Consider the following 21,536-nt stretch of genomic DNA (forward strand, 5'->3'; position numbering starts at 1 on the left):
GTTTTATTTGTCACAAAGTTCACTGAACATGTTTATAAATAAAAAATATTACAATAAAATATTACATTTAAAGGGGCGATACAATTGGGTTGTAGGGCTGTTATATAACATCAAGCTGACATTTGTATGGAGGTTCGAATCTAAGTTGAACAGTCTTTCACTTTCCACACTACTGCATGGTGCAGAAATATATTTTTGGGCCATTTTAGCCAGAGCTGGAAATCTGTTTATTAACTGCCCAGTACTTCAGGGGAGTACAGTGATATCTCCTACAATAATACAAATAACAGCAATTTGTATTGGCAGAACAGTAGTAAACAATTATTAGTTTAGTCTCAACTCCAGCTTAAAATGAAATGGGAACATGCAGTTTGAAAAAACGCCACATGATAGCATATGGGTAGGAAGTGGAGGTATCGGTTTAAGTATCGGTTTAAGTATCGGTTTAAATATCGGTGCATTTACTTGAGTACAAGTACTCATGCAAATACTTCGTATTGGTACCGATACTAGTATGGGTATCGGTGCAACCCTAGTAAGTATGGTTCCTTTTTTTAAGACACTCTCAGCTATGGTTTGGCACTTAATATTTAAAGTTCTAAATATATGTGTGTACTTATATTTGCCATGATTCAGGTTTATCAGTATATTTCCTTTTTGCAGACTGTCAGTTTCATATTTGGGAAATGCATATAAAAAAAAAAAAAAAAAAAAAAAAAAGAAAGACATTTTTTTCTTACCTGAAGTTTTCAAATTGACTCTCTTTTCTAAATTGCGGGCTGTTAGGCTCGCGGGAGCACAAAATGCTATAATTTATTGCGTCATTTTTGGCGCAAGACTTTTTTGGCGCGAGAATGACGTTTGTTGACGTAATTTCGGCATTTCCGGCGTCTTAATTGACGCCAAGTTTTTTCACGTAGTTGCATCATCTATGACGCTTGTGTTTATTGCAGATGTTCTTGGTGCCAAAAAATATTTTGTCAGTTGGGAGTCATACTTGGCGCCAAACTTTTTTTTTATTTTTTTTATCACATCTCAAAGTGTTTATTGCTGTCCCTTTAAGACACTCAGACTATAAAAAAAATCTAGTTGTAGTAACAAGATGACAGGTTTAAACACTTTTAAAACATTTATTTTGTATGCAGATCTTTTGTAGGGTATAACGGTTGATGAATAGTATCAAATGCATATATAAAAACACTTTTAATTCAGCAACGTATAAATAAGCTTAACATTTCTGTTTACTGTAACATAGCTTATAAATGTTTCCAATTTTAGTTTCACACATAAAATAAATAAATTACATATTTTTTTGCTGTACTTGTATGTATTTAGAATGCATTTGTCATTTACCTGGTTTATAGATTTTATATACAAAATTTGGTGAAAAAACTAATATAAAGCTTTTTCTCAGTATAATATTATTATTTAGTAATGAAACTAATTGGTAAAGAACAAACATTACAAACAGAATATAAATAATCACATTTGCATATTGCTGAAAACATCTGTTTTAAATAGACACTTAAAGGGACATAATACTCATATGCTAAATCACTTGAAACTGATGCAGTATAACTGTAAAAAGCTGACAGGAAAATATCACCTGAGCATCTCTATGTAAAAAAGGAAGATATTTTACCTCACAATCTCCTCAGCTCAGTAGAGTTAGTTCTGTGTAAAAAGTTATACTCAGCTGCTCCCAGCTGCAGGTAAAAAAATTAAAAAAATGAAGAAATGAACAGCAGCCAATCAGCATCAGCAGTGCTGAGGTCATGAACTCTTACTGTGATCTCATGAGATTTGACTTAACTCTCATGAGATTTCATAGTACGCTTCCTTTACCTGATTGGTGAAATAATATGAGAGTTCACGATGCTCATCCCTTCAGTTGTCCCGGGACAGACACACTAATATGCTGCTTAGAAATCCTTTACAATGGGAGGTGGCTACTGAGGATTTTTTGAGGTAAAATATCTTTCTTTTTTACATAGAGATGTTCAGGTGATATTTGCTAGTCAGCTTTTTACAGCTATGCTGCATCACTTTCAAGTGTTTAAACATTTGGGTATTATGGCCCTTTAAATATATCTGGTAAACTAATCTATCACAAATACATTAAAATTGTGAGCAGCTAAAGTAATTCTCAGTTTAACCTTTTGCTTATCATAGGTGTTCTTGAATTATTTTACATTCTTTGTCTTTACCTCCTCTACTGGAAGTATATTCCATGAATCAACCTCCAGTTCTATACATAAATTACACCTGAACTTGCTACCAACTTAAGATCATGACCCTTTATTATGGTAAATATAAAAAAAATAAGGACAGAAAAAAAATATGAGGGCGCAGGCATTATCTCAAAATTAAGCCCTTATTTTATCTGTTTACATTATTGCAAACTCAAAATCAGAATACAGGTAATAGTTTTGAGCCTTTATATAAATATTTTGTTTCAAAGGCAAGAGTAAAAAGTTAGATCAGTTTTTGTTGTGAGTTTTCCACTAGCTTACAAAATGTATTGTTTTTTTTCTTTTTTTCTCTTTACTTCTTAAAAACCATAGTCAAATTTAGATCAAGCCAAATAGTTATCAAGCGGTTCTTTTTCCTCCGGACTCCCATGTTCATTTACTGGAGCCAAGTGTTCCACTTCCTTGAGTTCCCTGTGGTATTTAGCCATAATTGCAGCATACGCACAACCATAAATAGCAGCTGCCATCATCATTAGACACACAATTCCACAAACAACCCCAGTTATTACTACGGTGGCTATGGCATGTCGCAAATTGGCTGGACGAGGTTTTGGTTTCGGTTCACATTCTGAATGGGTTCCACCATCTCCGTAATCTCCATGGAGACCGTGTTTCCCATTACTCCTGTGCTCTATGTTATGATGATGAATGTTAGCCATCACATAGGGGGCTGTCATAGGTGGACAACTCTTATATATCTCAAAAGGAATTTTAAGGAGATCTCTTCCTTTTCGGTTATCTAGGCTTTTGCAGATTAGCTCATCAAGTATTCCTCCTTTGTATAGAAAGTTCTCAAGCCAAAGTTTGAGCCCCATTATGTTGCAGCTGCATTGCCAGGGATTGGCTTTCACAAGAAAAACTTTCAAATTTGTGAATGACTCCAACACAGATCTGTCAACCCATTGGAGCTGGTTATGTTTCACTCCAAGGAAGGTCAAGTTTTTTGTGCTGTTACCCAGGGATTCTTTCAATGTAAAGATTCCATTTGAAGAAAGATCCAGTTCTTTGGCGCCAAACTTTTTGACATTATTTTAGACTTCATTTCTTTTTGCTTCTGGTTTCCAGAGGCTTATTTTGTTTTGCATTTCTTTCCTATTCCTGAAACTGTCATATAAGGAAATTGATATTTTTCTTTATATGTTTATATGTTTATATGTTTTATATGTTTTATATGTTTTTTCTCTTACATTTGCAAGATATCTCAAAACTGTTCCTGTATCACAAAACACTGATGGATTCCTGCTGACTGATATCAGTCCTACCAAAGCTAAGTTAATTTATTTTAATGTTATGAATTTTTATCTTTAGCTATGGTTTATAAGTTAGCATGATTAAACTTTTACATGCAGAGAAAATGTCCATCAGTATTAATGCATTGTCTATTGCTATTCTTTTAACATTTATTGTACAAGATATACCTGGGAATTTATAAGAATTTTTTTCTGATTCTATTCAGAAGGCTTTGTCTGCCACCCCGCCTTCTAATATAATGTAAAGGTCTTTTTTAAAATTTCTCATTTAGTTGATGAATTTTCAAATGACCGACAACATACTGAATTATCCTTCTCTGATGAGGATTTATCTGATTCAGAATATCCTTCATCAGATATTGACACTAACAAATCTACTTTTTATTTTTAAATGGAGTACATTTGTTCTTTTTTGAAGAAGTGTTGATTATATTGGATATTGAGGAGACTAGTCCTCTTGATGATGTTAAGGCTAGCTACCATTTAAATTCTGTTTTTTAGCCTCCTGTGGTTACTTCAGAGTTTTTTTCCCAGTTCCTAATACTAGGGAATGGAATAGGCCTGGTACTTCTTTTATTCCTTCTTTAAGGTTTTAAAAAATTGTAACCTTTGCCAGCAGTTAGTTTGGAGTTTTTGGGAAAAAAAAACAAAGTTAATGGGGCTATCTCTACTCTTGCTAAACATACTACTATTTCTATGGAAAATAGTATTTATTTTAAAGATCCTTCAGATGGGAAACTTGTATCTTATCTAAGGAAAATTAATTTATTTTCAGGTCCTTTTCTTAGGTCTGCAATTTCTTTGGCTGATGTTGTAGCTGTTTCATCTTTTTGGTTGGAAACTTTAGCGCAACAAGTATCAGATTATGATTTGTTTAGCATTGTTAACTTGATTCTACATGCTAATAATTTCATTTGTGATGCCATTTTTTGATATTATCAAAATTGAGGTTAAATCTATGTCTTTAGCTATTTTAGCTAGAAGAACTTTGTGGCTTAAATCTTGGAATGCTGATTTGATTTCTAAATCCAGATTTCTATTTTTCTTTCCTTCCAAGGTAATAAATTTTTTGGGTTCACAGTTGGATTCAATACTTTCAACTGTTACTGTTGGGAAGGTAGTTTTTTTTGCCTCAAGTTTAAGTTCTAAGGGTAAATCTTAAGCTTATAACCGTTTTTGTTCTTAATAAGGAACAGAAACCTAATTCTTCCCCAAGTAATATGTTTCTAATTGGAAGCTTTCTTCAAAATGGAATGAATTCAAGCCATTTAAGAGATCAAAGCCAGCCCCTAAATTTGCATGAAGGTGCGGCTCTTACTCTAGCTTAGCTGGTAAGGGCAGGTTAAGATTTTTCCAAAGTTGTTTGGTTCAATTCGGTCCAAACTCCTTAGATTGGGGTACAGAATAGGATTCAGAGGAAGACCGCCTGTGAGAAGTCTTTTTCTCTCTCACATATTCCAGCAATCCCAGTAAAGGCTCAGACTTTCCTGAAGTGTGTTTCAGACCTGGAGTTATCTGGGGTATTCATACCAGTTCCGTTTCAGGAACGGGGTCTGGGGTTTTATTCAGAACTATTCATTATTCAAAGAAAGAAAATCTTTTGAATTGTCATGTAAGAGTACCATATTTCAGAATGGTGATTATAAGGTTTATTCTGCCTTTTGTTCAGCAAGGGCATTATTTGTCCACAATAGGCTTGCAGGATGTTTATCTTCATATTCTGTTTCATTCAGATTATTTTCATTTTCTGAGATTCTCTTTTTTAGACAAGCATTACCAATTTGATGCTTTTCCTTTCTGGCCTAGCGACAGCTCTAGGAATCTTTTCAAAGGTTCTCAGTGTTTCCTTATTTGGACGATATCTTGGTACTTGCTCAGTCTTTTCCTTCTGCAGAATCTCATACGATTCAACTTCTGTTGTTTCTTTAAAGACATGGTTGGAGGATCTTTTTACCAAAAAAGTTCCTTGATTCCTCAGACAAGGGTCACCTTTTTTAGTTTTCCAGCTAGATTGTGTCAATGTCTTTGTCTCTATCAGACAAGAGACAATTTATATTGGGTTCAGCTTGTCGGAACCTTCAGTCTCTATTATTTCCTTCGGTAGCTATATGCATGGAAGTTTTAGGTCTCATGACTGCAGCATCGGACTCTATTCCCTTTGCTCGTTTTCATATGAGACCTCTCCAGTTTTTTATTGCTGAATTAATGGTGCAGGGATTATACTAGGATATCACATTTAATATCCTTGAATCTCAATATTCAACTATCTCTGACTTGGTGGTTAGATCACCATGGTATAGTTTTACGGGTCTCTTTGGTTCATCCAACCTGGTCTGTGTTCACAGATGCGAGTCTTTTAGGTTGGGAAGCTGTCTGGGGATCTCTGACAGCACAAGGGGTTTGGAAATCTCAAGAGGCGAGATTACCAATCAATATTTTGGAACTCCATGCGATTGTCAGAGCTCTTCAGTTTTGGCTTCTATTGGAGAGACGTTTATTGGTTTTCAGACAGTCAACGTCACAACTGTGGCGTATGTCAATTATCAGGGTGGGACTCACAGTCCTCAGGCTATGAAATAAGTATCTCGGATACTTGCTTGGGCAAAATCCAGCTCCTGTCTAATTTCTACGGTCCATTTCCCAGGTATAGACAATTGGGAAGCGGATTATCTCAGTCGTCAAGCTTTACATCCAGGAGAGTGGTCTTTCTCCAACATAGGTGTGTCCGGTCCACGGCGTCATCCTTACTTGTGGGATATTCTCTTCCCCAACAGGAAATGGCAAAGAGCCCAGCAAAGCTGGTCACATGATCCCTCCTAGGCTCCGCCTACCCCAGTCATTCTCTTTGCCGTTGTACAGGCAACATCTCCACGGAGATGGCTTAGAGTTTTTTAGTGTTTAACTGTAGTTTTTATTATTCAATCAAGAGTTTGTTATTTTAAAATAGTGCTGGTATGTACTATTTACTCTGAAACAGAAAAGAGATGAAGATTTCTGTTTGTATGAGGAAAATGATTTTAGCAACCGTTACTAAAATCCATGGCTGTTCCACACAGGACTGTTGAGAGGAATTAACTTCAGTTGGGGGAACAGTGAGCAGTCTCTTGCTGCTTGAGGTATGACACATTCTAACAAGACGATGTAATGCTGGAAGCTGTCATTTTCCCTATGGGATCCGGTAAGCCATGTTTATTAAGATAGTAAATAAGGGCTTCACAAGGGCTTATTAAGACTGTAGACTTTTTCTGGGCTAAATCGATTCATATATTACACATATTTAGCCTTGAGGAATCATTTAATCTGGGTATTTTGGTAAAATTATATCGGCAGGCACTGTTTTAGACACCTTATTCTTTAGGGGCTTTCCCTAATCATAGGCAGAGCCTCATTTTCGCGCCGGTATTGCGCACTTGTTTTTGAGAGGCATGACATGCAGTCGCATGTGTGAGGAGCTCTGATACATAGAAAAGACTTTCTGAAGGCGTCATTTGGTATCGTATTCCCCTTTGGGCTTGGTTGGGTCTCAGCAAAGCAGATACCAGGGACTGTAAAGGGGTTAAAGTTAAAAACGGCTCCGGTTCCGTTATTTTAAGGGTTAAAGCTTCCAAATTTGGTGTGCAATACTTTTAAGGCTTTAAGACACTGTGGTGAAATTTTGGTGAATTTTGAACAATTCCTTCATATTTTTTCGCAATTGCAGTAATAAAGTGTGTTCAGTTTAAAATTTAAAGTGACAGTAACGGTTTTATTTTAAAACGTTTTTTGTACTTTGTTATCAAGTTTATGCCTGTTTAACATGTCTGAACTACCAAAATCATTCAATGGGCGGAGACTCGCTCCTGCCACCTGTCTGCAATCCACATCCCAGGAGTGGAAAATTGGGAAGCGGATTTTCTGAGTCGTCAGACATTGCATCCGGGGGAGTGGGAACTCCATCCGGAAATCTTTGCCCAAATCACTCAACTGTGGGGCATTCCAGACATGGATCTGATGGCCTCTCGTCAGAACTTCAAGGTTCCTTGCTACGGGTCCAGATCCAGGGATCCCAAGGCGACTCTAGTAGATGCACTAGTAGCACCTTGGACCTTCAAACTAGCTTATGTATTCCCGCCGTTTCCTCTCATCCCCAGGCTGGTAGCCAGGATCAATCAGGAGAGGGCGTCGGTGATCTTGATAGCTCCTGCGTGGCCACGCAGGACTTGGTATGCAGATCTGGTGAATATGTCATCGGCTCCACCATGGAAGCTACCTTTGAGACGAGACCTTCTTGTTCAAGGTCCGTTCGAACATCCGAATCTGGTCTCACTCCAGCTGACTGCTTGGAGATTGAACGCTTGATCTTATCAAAGCGAGGGTTCTCAGATTCTGTTATTGATACTCTTGTTCAGGCCAGAAAGCCTGTAACTAGAAAAATTTACCACAAAATTTGGAAAAAATATATCTGTTGGTGTGAATCTAAAGGATTCCCTTGGGACAAGGTTAAGATTCCTAAGATTCTATCCTTCCTTCAAGAAGGATTAGAAAAAGGATTATCTGCAAGTTCCTTGAAGGGACAGATTTCTGCCTTGTCTGTGTTACTTCACAAAAAGCTGGCAGCTGTGCCAGATGTTCAAGCCTTTGTTCAGGCTCTGGTTAGAATCAAGCCTGTTTACAAACCTTTGACTCCTCCTTGGAGTCTCAACTTAGTTCTTTCAGTTCTTCAGGGGGTTCCGTTTGAACCCTTACATTCCGTTGATATTAAGTTATTATCTTGGAAAGTTTTGTTTTTGGTTGCAATTTCTTCTGCTAGAAGAGTTTCAGAATTATCTGCTCTGCAGTGTTCTCCTCCTTATCTGGTGTTCCATGCAGATAAGGTGGTTTTACGTACTAAACCTGGTTTTCTTCCAAAAGTTGTTTCTAACAAAAACATTAACCAGGAGATAGTCGTGCCTTCTCTGTGTCCGAAACCAGTTTCGAAGAAGGAACGTTTGTTGCACAATTTGGATGTTGTTCGCGCTCTAAAATTCTATTTAGATGCTACAAAGGATTTTAGACAAACATCTTCCTTGTTTGTTGTTTATTCTGGTAAAAGGAGAGGTCAAAAAGCAACTTCTACCTCTCTCTCTTTTTGGATTAAAAGCATCATCAGATTGGCTTACGAGACTGCCGGACGGCAGCCTCCTGAAAGAATCACAGCTCATTCCACTAGGGCTGTGGCTTCCACATGGGCCTTCAAGAACGAGGCTTCTGTTGATCAGATATGTAGGGCAGCGACTTGGTCTTCACTGCACACTTTTACCAAATTTTACAAGTTTGATACTTTTGCTTCTTCTGAGGCTATTTTTGGGAGAAAGGTTTTGCAAGCCGTGGTGCCTTCCATTTAGGTGACCTGATTTGCTCCCTCCCTTCATCCGTGTCCTAAAGCTTTGGTATTGGTTCCCACAAGTAAGGATGACGCCGTGGACCGGACACACCTATGTTGGAGAAAACAGAATTTATGTTTACCTGATAAATTACTTTCTCCAACGGTGTGTCCGGTCCACGGCCCGCCCTGGTTTTTTAATCAGGTCTGATAATTTATTTTCTTTAACTACAGTCACCACGGTATCATATGGTTTCTCCTATGCAAATATTCCTCCTTAACGTCGGTCGAATGACTGGGGTAGGCGGAGCCTAGGAGGGATCATGTGACCAGCTTTGCTGGGCTCTTTGCCATTTCCTGTTGGGGAAGAGAATATCCCACAAGTAAGGATGACGCCGTGGACCGGACACACCGTTGGAGAAAGTAATTTATCAGGTAAACATAAATTCTGTTTTTCACCCAGATGTGTTTTTTCCAAATTGTTCAGATGTGGGGGCTTCCAGAAATAGTTCTGATGGCATCTCATCTAAACAAGAAACTTCCCAGGTACTTATCCAGGTCTAGGGATCCTCAGGCGGAGGCAGTGGATGCATTGACACTTCCTTGGAGTTATCAACCTGCCTATATTTTTCCGCCTCTGGTTATTCTTCCAAGAGTGATTTTCAAAATCATCATGGAGCAATCGTTTGTGCTGCTGGTGGCTTCAGCATGGCCGCTCAGGTTTTGGTATGTGGATCTTGTTGCCAATCTTAGCCACTTTCATAAAGGTCAGACCTTATATCTCAAGGTTCATTTTTCCATTAGGATTTCAAATCATTAAATTTGATGGTATAGAAATTGAACGCTTAGTGCTTAGTCATAGAGGCTTCTCTGACTTGGTGATTTATACAATGTTGCAGGCTCGTAAATCTGTGTCTAGAAAGATTTATTATCGAGTTTGGAAGACTTACATTTCATGGTGCTCTTCTCATAAATTCTCTTGGCATTCTTTTAGAATTCCTAGAATTTTTCAGTTTCTTCAGGATGGTTTGTCTGCAAGTTCTTTGGAAAGACAAATCTCTGCTCTTTCTGTTCCACAGAAAAATTGCTAAACTTTCTGATATTTATTGTTTTGTACATGCTTTGGTTCATATCAAGACTGTCATTAAATCAATTTCTCCTTGAAGTCTTAATTTGGTTTGAAGGCTTTACAGGCTCTTCCGTTTGAGCCTATGCATTCTCTGGACATTAAATTACTTTCCTGGAAAGTGTTGTTCCTTTTGGCCATCTCTTCTGCTAGAAGAATTTCTGATTTATCTGCTCTTTCTTGTGAGTCTCCTTTTCTGATTTTTCTTTAGGATAAGGCGGTTTTGCGGATTTCGTTTTTATTTTTACCTAAAGTTGTGAACTCCAACAACGTTAGGATTAGGACACAAAGAAGGGACAACAATTTCTCTACTAAGAATTCTCTGGAGAGATCCTTACATTCTTTGGATGTGGTAAGAGCTTCGAAATATTATGTTGAAGCTACTAAAGATTTTAGGAAGACTTCTAGTCTATTTGTTATCTTTTCTGGTTCTAGGAAAGGTCAGAAGGCTTCTGCCATTTCTTTGGCATCTTGGTTAAAGCTTTTGATTCATCATGCTTATTTGGAGTCGGGTAAATCCCCCGCCTCAGAGGATTACGGCTCATTCTACTAGGTCAGTTTCCACTTCCTGGGCTTTTAAGAATGAAGCTTCTGTTGATCAGATTTGCAAAGCTGCAACTTGGTCTTCTTTGCATACTTTTACTAAATTCTACCATTTTGATGTTTTTTCTTCTTCAGAAGCAGTTTTTGGTAGAAAAGTACTTCAGGCAGCTGTTTCAGTTTGATTCTTCTGCTTATCATTTCAGTTGTTTTCATTATAAAGATTAAAACTTTTGAATTGGGTTGTGGATTCATTTTTTTCAGCGGAATTGGCTGTCTTTATTTTTATCCCTTCCTATCTAGTGACTCTTGCATGGAGTTCCACATCTTGGGTATTTGCTATCCCATACGTCACTAGCTCATGGACTCTTTACATGAAAGAAAACATAATTTATGTAAGAATTTACCTGATAAATTCATTTCTTTCATATTGGCAAGAGTCCATGAGACCCACCCTTCTTATGGTGGTTATGATTTTTTTGTATAAAGCACAATTATTCCAATTCCTTGTTGATGCTTTCACTCCTTTCTTACCCCACTTCTTGGCTATTCGTTAAACTGAATTGTGGGTGTGGTGGGGGGTGTATTTATAGGCATTTTGAGGTTTGGGAAACTTTGCCCCTTCTGGTAGGATTGTATATCCCATATGTCATTAGCTCATGGACTCTTGCCAATATGAAAGAAATGAATTTATCAGGTAAATTCTTACATAAATTATGTTTTTAGGCATTGCAGTGCTAAATTGTGAGGTACAGTAAATATAAAATAGACTTATGGACTTCCTAAAGAGCTTGAAAGTTTGCCTAAGAGTCACTTGTACACTGGAGGTAGATAACTGTTATGGAGAGAGATTGATTCAGCATGTGTCTTATTAGAAAGCAATTAAAGGGACATGAAACCCAAAAAATATTTAATTATTCAGATAGAGGATACATTTTTAAACTAATTTCCAATTTACTTCTATAAGTATGCTTCATTCTCTTGGTATCCTTAGTCAAAGGAGCAGTAATGTACTATTAGGAGCTTCCTGAACACATCAGTAAGCCAATGACAAGAGGTATAGCAGCTAACTCCCACTTTCTGAGCCTAACTAGCTATGCTTGTCAACAAAGGATACCAAGAGAACTAATAAAATTAGATAACAGAAGTAAATTGGAAAGTTGTTTAAAATTGTATTCTCTATCTGAATCTTGAAGAATAAAATTGAGGTTTTATGTCCCTTTATCAATAATATAGCACTTTATACTCAATATATTTAACCCTTTACTTACAACTGTCATTTTGTTTCTTTCCGTTAGTATGATGAACTACAGCTGTCTTTGCAGGACTCGGGTCATCAGAAATTACTTTCAGAAATATCAGAGCAAAAGGTAAAAAACCCAACAGAAATAGTATCCTAGAAATCTTGAAAAGGACAGTTTAGTGGTGCATTACTTTTTATGCATCACTTCTTGATGCCAGTAATAAAAAATGCATTTTTTTTCTACATATTTTTAAATTAAATCATACTTTTCATTTATTTTTTGCAGCCTCAACTGCACCTGCACTTTTCTTTAAAAGAAAGGTGGTTATACATGATTTAGCCTATATAATGCTTTATTAACCAAGCCACTAGAGGGAATTAAAGCTCACTTCCTGTGCATGTGACTGCAGTCCATACAGGGCATGTGCAAAGCACTTCAGTTGCTGTGAAATGAAGTTCTTGGGACTATATGACCTCCAACTGGCTTATGTTGAGCTGAATTTCTTTGTACTGGCAGCATTACACCATACTACGTGGACGATACTATACAAAAATAAAGTGTTTAATTATGTACAGTAAGAGACCTTGTCTTTTAATTTGAACATTCCCTAGTAATCAGTGTAGTTGTTTAATTTATATCTGTAATTGGCAACAGGAGAAATATATAGTTTGCAAAATCCTTACAGTTTAAATAATTTTAAAACCTTTATTGTGTATGCAGATCTTTTACAATGCAGTGCTTAATTGCTGATGTATATTATATGTTTATGCCTTTAAAAAGACATTAAACTACCAAGTACAACTACACTACACTATTTTTCCTCCGGTACCTACAGTTCTCTTTACACTTGTTCTCCTATTTTAACCCATTACAGAAACCAGTGGTAAAACTCTACACCTTTATACTGAACACCACTATCTTGGTACGTGCGTATTGTTGCATTCTGTGACAGAAGCAGTGCACTTCCACAGATCCGTGCTGTTTTTTTTTGACAGCTGTACCTAGTATTTCTTTCCAATGGCATTGAGAGTCCACAAATGTATTCATTACTGTTGGGAATTTAACACCTGGCCACCAGGAGTAGGCAAAGATACCCCAGCCAAAGCTTACAAATATCCCTCCCACTTCCCTTACTCCCCCAGTCATTCTTTGCCTCTGTAACTTGAAGGTTGGCGAAGATGGTGCTCTGAAGAGACGTGCTGTCGTTTCCACACCAGGTTTATCTACCCGGTTTGATCTTCTTCTAGTCATCGCCCGCATTTATCAGGATCGGGTCTCTGTGGCCCGCAGCACCTTGTTCGTTGTCCTAGTGAAGATGTCTTCCTTCCCTCCGTGGATGTTGCCTCTATGAACGGACCTTCTTCTCAAGGTATGTTCCGTTGTCAATATCTAGATTCTCTGAAGATGACTGCATGGAGATTGATCGCCTAGTGCTGTCCAGAAGAGGTTGTTTGTTTGGGTCATTGTTTCCCTGATCCAGGCTTGTCTGCCAGTTTCTCTTTAGGTTTGCCGCAAGATGTGGCATACCTCTAACTTGGTGAGAAGAGTGTTTCTCTTGGTACAAGGTGAGGGTTCTTTGGATTCTGTCACTTCTTTAGGACAGCTTGGAGAGCGGGTGGTCGGCCAGTTTCTAACAAGGGTAAATTTTCTGTCTTTCAGTTTCTTTTACAAGATATGACGAGTCCACAGATTTCATCCTTACTTATGGGATATCGCCTCCTGGTCAGCAGGAGGAGGCAAAGAGCACCACAGCAGAGCTGTATATATAGCTCCTCCCTTCCCTCCCACTCCAGTCATTCTCTTTGCCTGTGTTAGTAAGATAGGAGGATGCAATGTGAGGTGTTAGAAAAGATTCTTCAATCAAGTGTTTGTTATTTTCACAAATGGTGCCACAGTGTACTATTTTGTTCTGGGGCGTAGTCTAGACCAGATCAGTCTCTTCATTGAAAAGAGAAGCATCTGGTGGCTTTAAGGCAATGGGAACTGGTGGGATTAAATTCTCACTGCGCCTCCCATACTGAGTGCTGCCCTGCAGATGATGGTCTTAGCAGATATTAACTAAGGCCCTGTTTGTGTCCACAGAACTAAAGGAGGGAGAAGACCTCTTGATCCTGTGAGACTGATCATGCTGTCGCTCAGCATAGAGGTAAGTGCAGTCTTTATTTTTCTGGGACATTTGATTACCTCAGAATAGACTGCACGTTTACATATCTGTTATGTGGGACTTTATATAACTTTATCCCTACATGTTAAAGGTGATTATGTTATGGGGCAGTTTTCTATAGTCTCAGAAGCAGCCACTACAGGGCTTAAGTGTGCAGCCCAGAAGGGTTATACTGTGTTGATATGGTAGGACATCATGGTGAATAATGTTGTTGCCTATCCCTGCTTTAACATGTTCTTTGAACCTGCAGCGTGTATTTCTTGGCGTATTGTAATAGTAAACATCAGCCGACAGAGAGGTACGTTATGTCCTCACTCCCAAGGGGCCTTTTTTTATCATGGTGCTGACAGGGAGGTTTATTCTATTACACGCTGCTATGCTGCTATACTGCTATACTGTTCTAGTTTGATTCCCAACGGCTGCGGTTAGTGGCTTATCAGCCGACAGGGAGCTTGTTTTTATTGCAGTGTGTTGTCTGAACGGCTTTTTGTACATGAAGCCGACTGGGAGATTGGTGCAATTATGACTTAAGTGGCATTATTGCCATGTGGCTCTCCCATGGCTCGCTGTGTAAAATATGTGCGGCCAGTGAGGGTAAAATTATACGCCCACGGTGGGCGGAGCTTGGGTGCTCGCCATGGTTTACGCGCCTTTTTGCAATGGGGAATTTTGTTACTTAGTGCCATGAGGTCTATAGAACTCCCGACGGCTCGCTTTATTAATTCATTATGCGGTCATGGAGTTTAACTGATACGCCCAAGATGGGCGGAGTTCCGTTATACGCCATGGTTACCATTTCCTTCAATGTGTTGCACCAACATGTAGTAGAAAGGCTCTCGGCAATGTGGATGTCTATTTCCTTTTATTTTATGGGGATACACAGACATATGTTTCTTTCACAGAGGATAGGCATTTTTAGATTATAGTCTATGCCTTCCTTGTGGCGGTGGGGTTCCGTTTTCGGGAACTTACTGCTTGGAGTGTTAATTTTTCCTACCAGAGGGGTTTTGCTTCCTTGTAAGTTTTTATTAACCAAGGTAGGGAGGCCCAATAACCCAGTGGCCAGGTTCACTGCCCCACATCCTGGAATCTGTTAGTTAGTCCCTGGCCATTGCTGCGGATATTCATTATTTACACAGCTAATATACAGAGTTGATTTTCTCTATATTTACATTTAAAGTAACATAATTTCCTGTGTTAAATTTTGTTGTAGATTTAACCTTCTCAGGTGGCTGTTAGGAGTCTGCTGACATCGGTTACTCCATGCCACAGTTATCTACATGCAGTGCCCACACAACTTTATGACCCACAGGCAGTGCTCTGCGGTTCTTTGCAAAGGCTATACTTTTTATGTACATAGTAATGTCAAGTTTCTACAGTATTTAAGTTGTTATTGGGTTGGTTCTGCACTTCAGAAATAAAATGTTCTTTTACAATTTAAGGAGACAGTAACATTTTTTCTGTGAATTTTTTTTTTCTTTTTTTACAAGACTTGCGACTGTTGTTTTGTTCATTCTTGCCTTGGGACGTAGGATGGTACAAACTATCACAAGGATGAGTTCCTTTAAGAATTAAAGAGACAGTACCATCTCGTTTTTATGTACTTTATATTAAAGGAATGTCTGCTGTTTTCTTGGTTAGTTCTTCCTCCACAGTCTGAGGATGACACTAACACACTCAAAGATAGAGTTAATTTGCAGCATTAAAGGAACAGTATAGTTTCCTATGTTCATATTGGCTTTTTGAACCTATTCCCTCTTCGGTGATGGCTGTTTGGGGAGTCTGTTAACGAATGACCACAAATTTCTCCATTCAAAATTGTATGGCCCGCATACAGGGTCCTGCGTGTCTCTTCGCACTCCTCTCAGGGTTATGATGCACTCTCTATTTTTATAGAGGGTTAGCTTTGCTAGTAGATTTGCTATTCTAGCGGTTTCTACATGTGACTGAGACTTTACGTTTGTTCTTTTCAAAACTTCAAATCCCCTCTTCCACTAAACAGGAAGGGAATTTTTTTCAAGCCAAGTCCACCTGGAGATCCAACCAGACTTGTTTCAAGGGTAAACAACTCAAGAAGCTTGCTGCTGCTACCAAGACAGCATGAAGGGGCGGCCCCCGATCCGGGACCGGATCTAGTAGGGGGCAGACTTTCTCTCCTTGCCCAAATTTGGATAAGAGATGTTCTGGATCCCTGGACACAAGAAACCGTGTCTCAATGGTATCAGTTGGAGTTCAAAAATTTCTTCCCCAGAGGAAGGTTCTCAAGAGTCTAAATTGTGTCTCAAGGGTATCAACTGGAATTCAAAAATTCTCTCCCAAAGGGGAGGTTTCTGCTTTCACGATTGTCTGTAGACCAGATAAAAAGAAAGACGTTCTTACGTTGTGCAATTGCCCCGTTCCCATACAGGAACAGGGACAGGGGTTTTACTCAAATCTCTTTGTTGTTCCCAAAAAAGGAGGGAACGTTCCAACCCATTTTAGATCTCAAGAGTCTAAACAAGTTTCTAAGAATTCCATCTTTCAAGATGGAGACTATTCAGACAATTCTTCCATTGATCCAAGAGGGTCAATAAATGACTACCGTGGATTTGAAAGATGCATACCTTCATATTCCAATCCACAGAGATCATCACAAGTTCCTAAGGTTTGCCTTTCTGGACAAACATTTTCAGTTTGTGGCCCTTCCTTTCGGTCTGGCCACAACGCCCAGAATTTTCACAAAGGTTCTGGGGTCTCTGATAGCCGTTCTGAGGCCGCGGGGCATTGCAGTGGCGCCTTATCTGGACGATATTCTGATCCAAGCGTTGTCTTATCAGCTGACAAAGTCTCATACCGACATTGTGCTGTCCTTTCTAAGGACTCACGGGTGAAAGGTGAATCTAGAAAAGAGTTCACTAGTTCCACAGACAAGGGTTCCCTTCCTGGGGACTCTAATAGACTCTTTAGCTATGAAAATCTTTTTGACGGAAGTCAGAAAGTTAAAGATTCTGAATACATGCCGATCCCTTCAGTCCAATCCTTGGCCGTCAGTGGCTCAGTGCATGGAGACAATTGGATTGATGGTGGCAGCGATGGACATCATCCCATTTGCTCGTTTTCATCTTAGACCTCTTCAACTGAGCATGCTCAGTCATTGGAATGGAGATTATGCAAATTTGTCTCCTTAAATAGATCTGGATCAGGAGACAAAAAAACTCTCTTCTTTGGTGGTTGTCGCCGGATCATCTGTCCCAAGGGACGTGCTTCCGCAGACCCTCATGGGTGATAGTGACAACGGACGCCAGCCTGATAGGATGGGGTGCAGTCTGGAACTCCCTGAAGGCTCAAGGTGTGTGGACTCGGTCGGAGTCTCTACTTCCCATCAATATTCTGGAATTGAGAGCCATATTCAATGCGCTTCAGGCTTGGCCTCGACCAAATTCATCAGATTCCAGTCGGACAATATCACGAATGTGGCTTACATCAATCATCAGTGAGGAACAAGGAGTTCCTTAGCGATGACAGAAGTATCCAAGATAATTCAGTGGGCGGAAGCTCACTCTTGTTATCTGTCAGCAATCTACATCCCAGGAGTGGACAACTGAGAGGCGGATTTTTTGAGCAGACAGACGTTTCATCCGGGGGCATGGGAATTCCATCCGTAGGTCTTTGCCAACCTGAATCTCAGATGTCGCAGGCCGTAACTGGATCTTATGGCGTCTCGTCAAAATGCCAAGCTCCCGAGGTACAGATCCAGGTCGAGGAATCCTCAGGTCGAACTGATAGATGCCTTGGCAGTGCCTTGGTTGTTCAATCTAGCTTATGTGTTCCCTCCGTTTGCTCTTCATCCCAGGGTGATTCCTCGAGTCAAACAGGAGAGGGCTTCAGTGATTCTCATAGCTCCTGCGTGGCCTCGCAGGACTTGGTATGCCGATCTGGTAGACATGTCATCTCTGCTACCGTGGGAGCTACCATTGAGGCAGGACCTTCTCATTCAGGGATCCTTCCATCATCTGAATCTAATTTCTCTGCAGCGGACTGCTTGGAGATTGAACGCTTGATTTTATTTAAGCGGGGGTTCTCTGATTCGGTCATTGATACTTTGATTCAGGCACGTATGCCTGTTACTAGGAAGATTTACCATAAGATATGGCGTAAAAATCTTTATTGGTGCGAATGCAAGGGCTACTCATGGAGTAAGGTTAGGATTCCTAGGATTTTATCTTTTCTCCAAGAAGGATTGGAGAAAGGGTTGTCAACAAGTTTCTTAAAGGGACAGATTTTTGCTCTTTCTATTTTGTTACACAAACGTCTGGCAGATGTTCCGGTTTTTCAATCTTTTTCCAGGCTCTGACTAGAATCAGGCCGGTGTTTAGACCAATTGTTCCTCCTTGGAGTTTGAATTTAGTTATTAATGTTCTTCAAGGGGTTCCGTTTGAACCCATGCATTCCATAGATGTTAAGTTATTATCATGGAAAGTTTTATTTTTGGTTGCTATTTCTTCTGCTCGCAGAGTTTCTGAGCTTTCGGCTTTACAATGTGATTCTCCTTATCTTATTTTTCATTCTGATAAGGTGGTTTTACGTACCAAACCTGGTTTTCTTCCTAAGGTTGTTTCTACTTAGAATATTATTCAGGAAATTGTTGTTCCTTCATTGTGTCCTAATCCTTCTTCTAAGAAGGAGAGTTTGTTGCATAACTTGGACGTGGTCCGTGCCCTGAAGTTTTACTTACAGGCGACTAAAGAATTTCGTCAATCATCTTCTTTATTTATTGTGTTTTCTGGAAAGAGTAGGGGTCAGAAAGCTACGGCTACCTCTCTTTCTTTTTTGCTGAATAGTATTATCCGTCTGGCGTATGAGACTGCTGGACAGCAGCCTCCTGAAAGAATTACGGCTCATTCCACTAGCGCTGTGGCTTCCTCATGGGCATTTAAAAACGATGCTTCTGTTGAACAGATTTGCAAGGCTGTAACTTGGTTGTCTCTTCACACTTTTTCCAAATTTTACAAATTTGACACTTTTGCTTCATCTGAGGCTGGTTTTGGGAGAAAGGTTCTTCAAGCAGTGGTGCCTTCAGTTTAGGTTCCTGTCTTGTCCCTCCCTTTCATCCGTGTCCTATAGCTTTGGTATTGTATCCCATAAGTAAGGATGAAATCCGTGGACTCGTCATATCTTGTAAAAGAAAAGGAAATTTATGCTTACCTGATAAATTTATTTCTTTTACGATATGACGAGTCCACGGCCCACCCTGTAATTTTCTAAGACAGGTCTTTATTTTTGTTAAACTTCAGTCACCTCTGCACCTTGGATTTCCTTTCTCTTCCTAACTTCGGTCGAATGACTGGTGTGGGAGGGAAGGGAGGAGCTATATATACAGCTCTGCTGTGGTGCTCTTTGCCTCCTCCTGCTGACCAGGAGGTGATATCCCATAAGTAAGGATGAAATCCGTGGACTCGTCATATCGTAAAAGAAATAAATTTATCAGGTAAGCATAAATTTCCTTTTTTTGGACTAACATATTAGTTAATCTTTCTGATGTTCAGCCCTTTGTTTAGGCCCTGGTTAGAGTAAGACCAGTGTTTAAGCCTTTTGCTCCTCCTTGGAACCTTATTTTTGTTCTTCAGGTTCTTCATCAGGCTCTGTTTGAGCCTATGCATCCTGTACATGTTACTCTTTATCCTCTGCTTGCAAAATTTCTGAGTTGTCTGCTTTGCAGTGTATTTTCCCTTATCTTGTTTTTTTTCATCGGATAGGGCCGTTTTATGTTCCTAGTTATTTTTCTGTCCAGAGTTGTCTCTCATCGTAATATCAATCTAGATTTTTGCTCTAAGGCCTCCTCTCGGTAGGAGCATCTTTTCCTTGTTTTGGATTCTGGTAAGTGCATGGGTCAGAAGGCCACTGCATTCTTTTTTCCTTCTCGAATGCGAAGTGTATTTAGTCTGTCTTATGTTGAAGCTGGTTTTCAGCTTCCTAAGGGCTTAGAGGATAGTGCATCTGGCTCCCGCTGTTTGAATCAGGTTTCAAATCTTCTAAAGGAGATATTATAAGATTAAGGCTCATTCTTTCTGCACGTTGTCCTTTTCTTAGATGTTGGAGGATGAAGCTTCTATGGTTCCTTTGTTTTTACCTTTTCAAACTTTTACAATTTGATGTTTTTTTGCCTCAACTGAGGTTTCTTTTGGGTGTAAGGCGCTTCAAGTAGTGGTGCCTTAAAGGGACATGAAACCCACATTTTTTCTTTCATGATTTAAAACGAGAATGCCATTTTAAACATCTTTCTATTTTACTTCTATTATCTAATTTGTTTTATTCTTTTGATATTATTTTGCTGAAAAGCATATCTAGATATGCTCAGTAGCTGCTGATTGGTTGCTGCACATAGAAGCCTCATGTAATTGGCTCACCCATGTGCATTGCTTTTTCTTCAAATAAGGATATCTAAAAAATGAAGCAAAATAAATAATAGAAGTAAATTGTAATGTTGTTTAAATGTGTATGTTCTATCTGAATCATGAAAGTAGGATTTTGGGTTTAGTGGCCCTTTAAGATTAGGTCAGTCTGCCTATTTTCCCTCCCGGTTCATTCTGTGTCCTCTCTAGCTTGGGTATTGGATTCCCAACAGTAATGAATGAATTTGTGGACAAAATTTATGCTTACCTGATAAATTATTTTCTTACCTGACATGGAGAGTCCACGAACCCGCCTTGTAATTTTGAGACAGGAATTTTTTTCTTATCTTCTGGCACCTCTGTTCCCCTAGTGTTTCTCCTACTATTCCTTATTTCATCGGCTGAATTACTGAGGGAGTAGGGGAAGTGGGAGGAATATTTGTAAGCTTTCGTTGGGGTGTCTTTGCCAACAGTAATGAATGAATTTGTGGATTTTCCATGACAGGAAAGAAAATAATTTATCAGGTAACCATAAATTTTGTTTTTGGATTAGCTTGCACACTAGTAAGCAGAAGAGTTACATTTTTGCAGTTTCAAATTTGAATAAAAAATATAAAAAAAACCCTCAGAAATAATAATATAGCAATGTAGCTATTGCCAAATGTACAGTTCCTGCTCTGTATTTTGCACACTAATCCAGCTAATATCACTGATCTGTGAATGTGCACCACTTCTGTCAGAGGGTACACGAACACTTAAATTCCCAGATGGCGGCCCAGTGTGAAAATGCAGAACTGCACTAACCAGCACTTTTGAACGGTTTAAAATAAGTGAACAGCTTTGAAGAGAGCTGCTGGCACTGGAGGAATAATATTGTTGTACTCAGCAGTTTAATGTCCCTTTAAGCCATGACAATTTCTTTGCTTTAATTGGTGTTTTAATTTCAGAGTTTTATTATAATCCTGTTTTTAAGACTTTACAGGAAAATCTTGAGTCTACAAATTTAGACTTGGAGGAGAACATTCGTAGACTGGAACATGCTTTTGAGGAAGAGAAGAGGTTTAGCTCAGAGCTAGATGATGAGGTACAGTATGTGTAGCCCTCTTTGCACAATCTATAAATGTAGTTTTTATTAAGAAAAGCTAGATATTAATGTCCTTCTTGCTTGATAGCGTATAAGACATTAATTTGCAGGGCCCTACCTTACATTAATATTATATTTCAGATATTACCTGTAAAGTGATCTAA

At 39.0% G+C, this 21,536-nt stretch overlaps 2 protein-coding genes across 2 annotated transcripts in view; one reads left to right on the forward strand and one right to left on the reverse strand.

The window, feature by feature from the left end:
- Window positions 1–2,534: 2,534 nt before the first annotated feature.
- Window positions 2,535–11,239, reverse strand: LOC128644395 (leucine-rich repeat and transmembrane domain-containing protein 1-like). The gene is made up of 2 exons (XM_053697023.1): window positions 11,219–11,239; window positions 2,535–3,268 (listed from the first exon to the last, which is right to left on the reverse strand). Exons 1-2 carry the CDS (start codon window positions 11,237–11,239, stop codon window positions 2,576–2,578), a joined length of 714 nt encoding a protein of 237 aa, XP_053552998.1. The 3' UTR covers window positions 2,535–2,575.
- Window positions 11,240–11,282: 43 nt separating this feature from the next.
- LOC128644394 (putative cTAGE family member 3) overlaps window positions 11,283–21,536 on the forward strand; it is a gene marked incomplete at its 3' end in the record, with an annotated part of 59,536 nt that continues 49,282 nt past the window's right edge. The window contains exons 1-3 of the mRNA XM_053697022.1: window positions 11,283–11,336; window positions 11,808–11,879; window positions 21,262–21,372. Of these exons, the coding sequence (XP_053552997.1) occupies window positions 11,283–11,336; window positions 11,808–11,879; window positions 21,262–21,372 (237 nt within the window). The remainder of the gene's footprint in view (window positions 11,337–11,807; window positions 11,880–21,261; window positions 21,373–21,536) is intronic.

Source organism: Bombina bombina, unplaced genomic scaffold (assembly GCF_027579735.1).
Source record: "Bombina bombina isolate aBomBom1 unplaced genomic scaffold, aBomBom1.pri scaffold_995, whole genome shotgun sequence".
Taxonomy (NCBI): domain Eukaryota; kingdom Metazoa; phylum Chordata; class Amphibia; order Anura; family Bombinatoridae; genus Bombina; species Bombina bombina.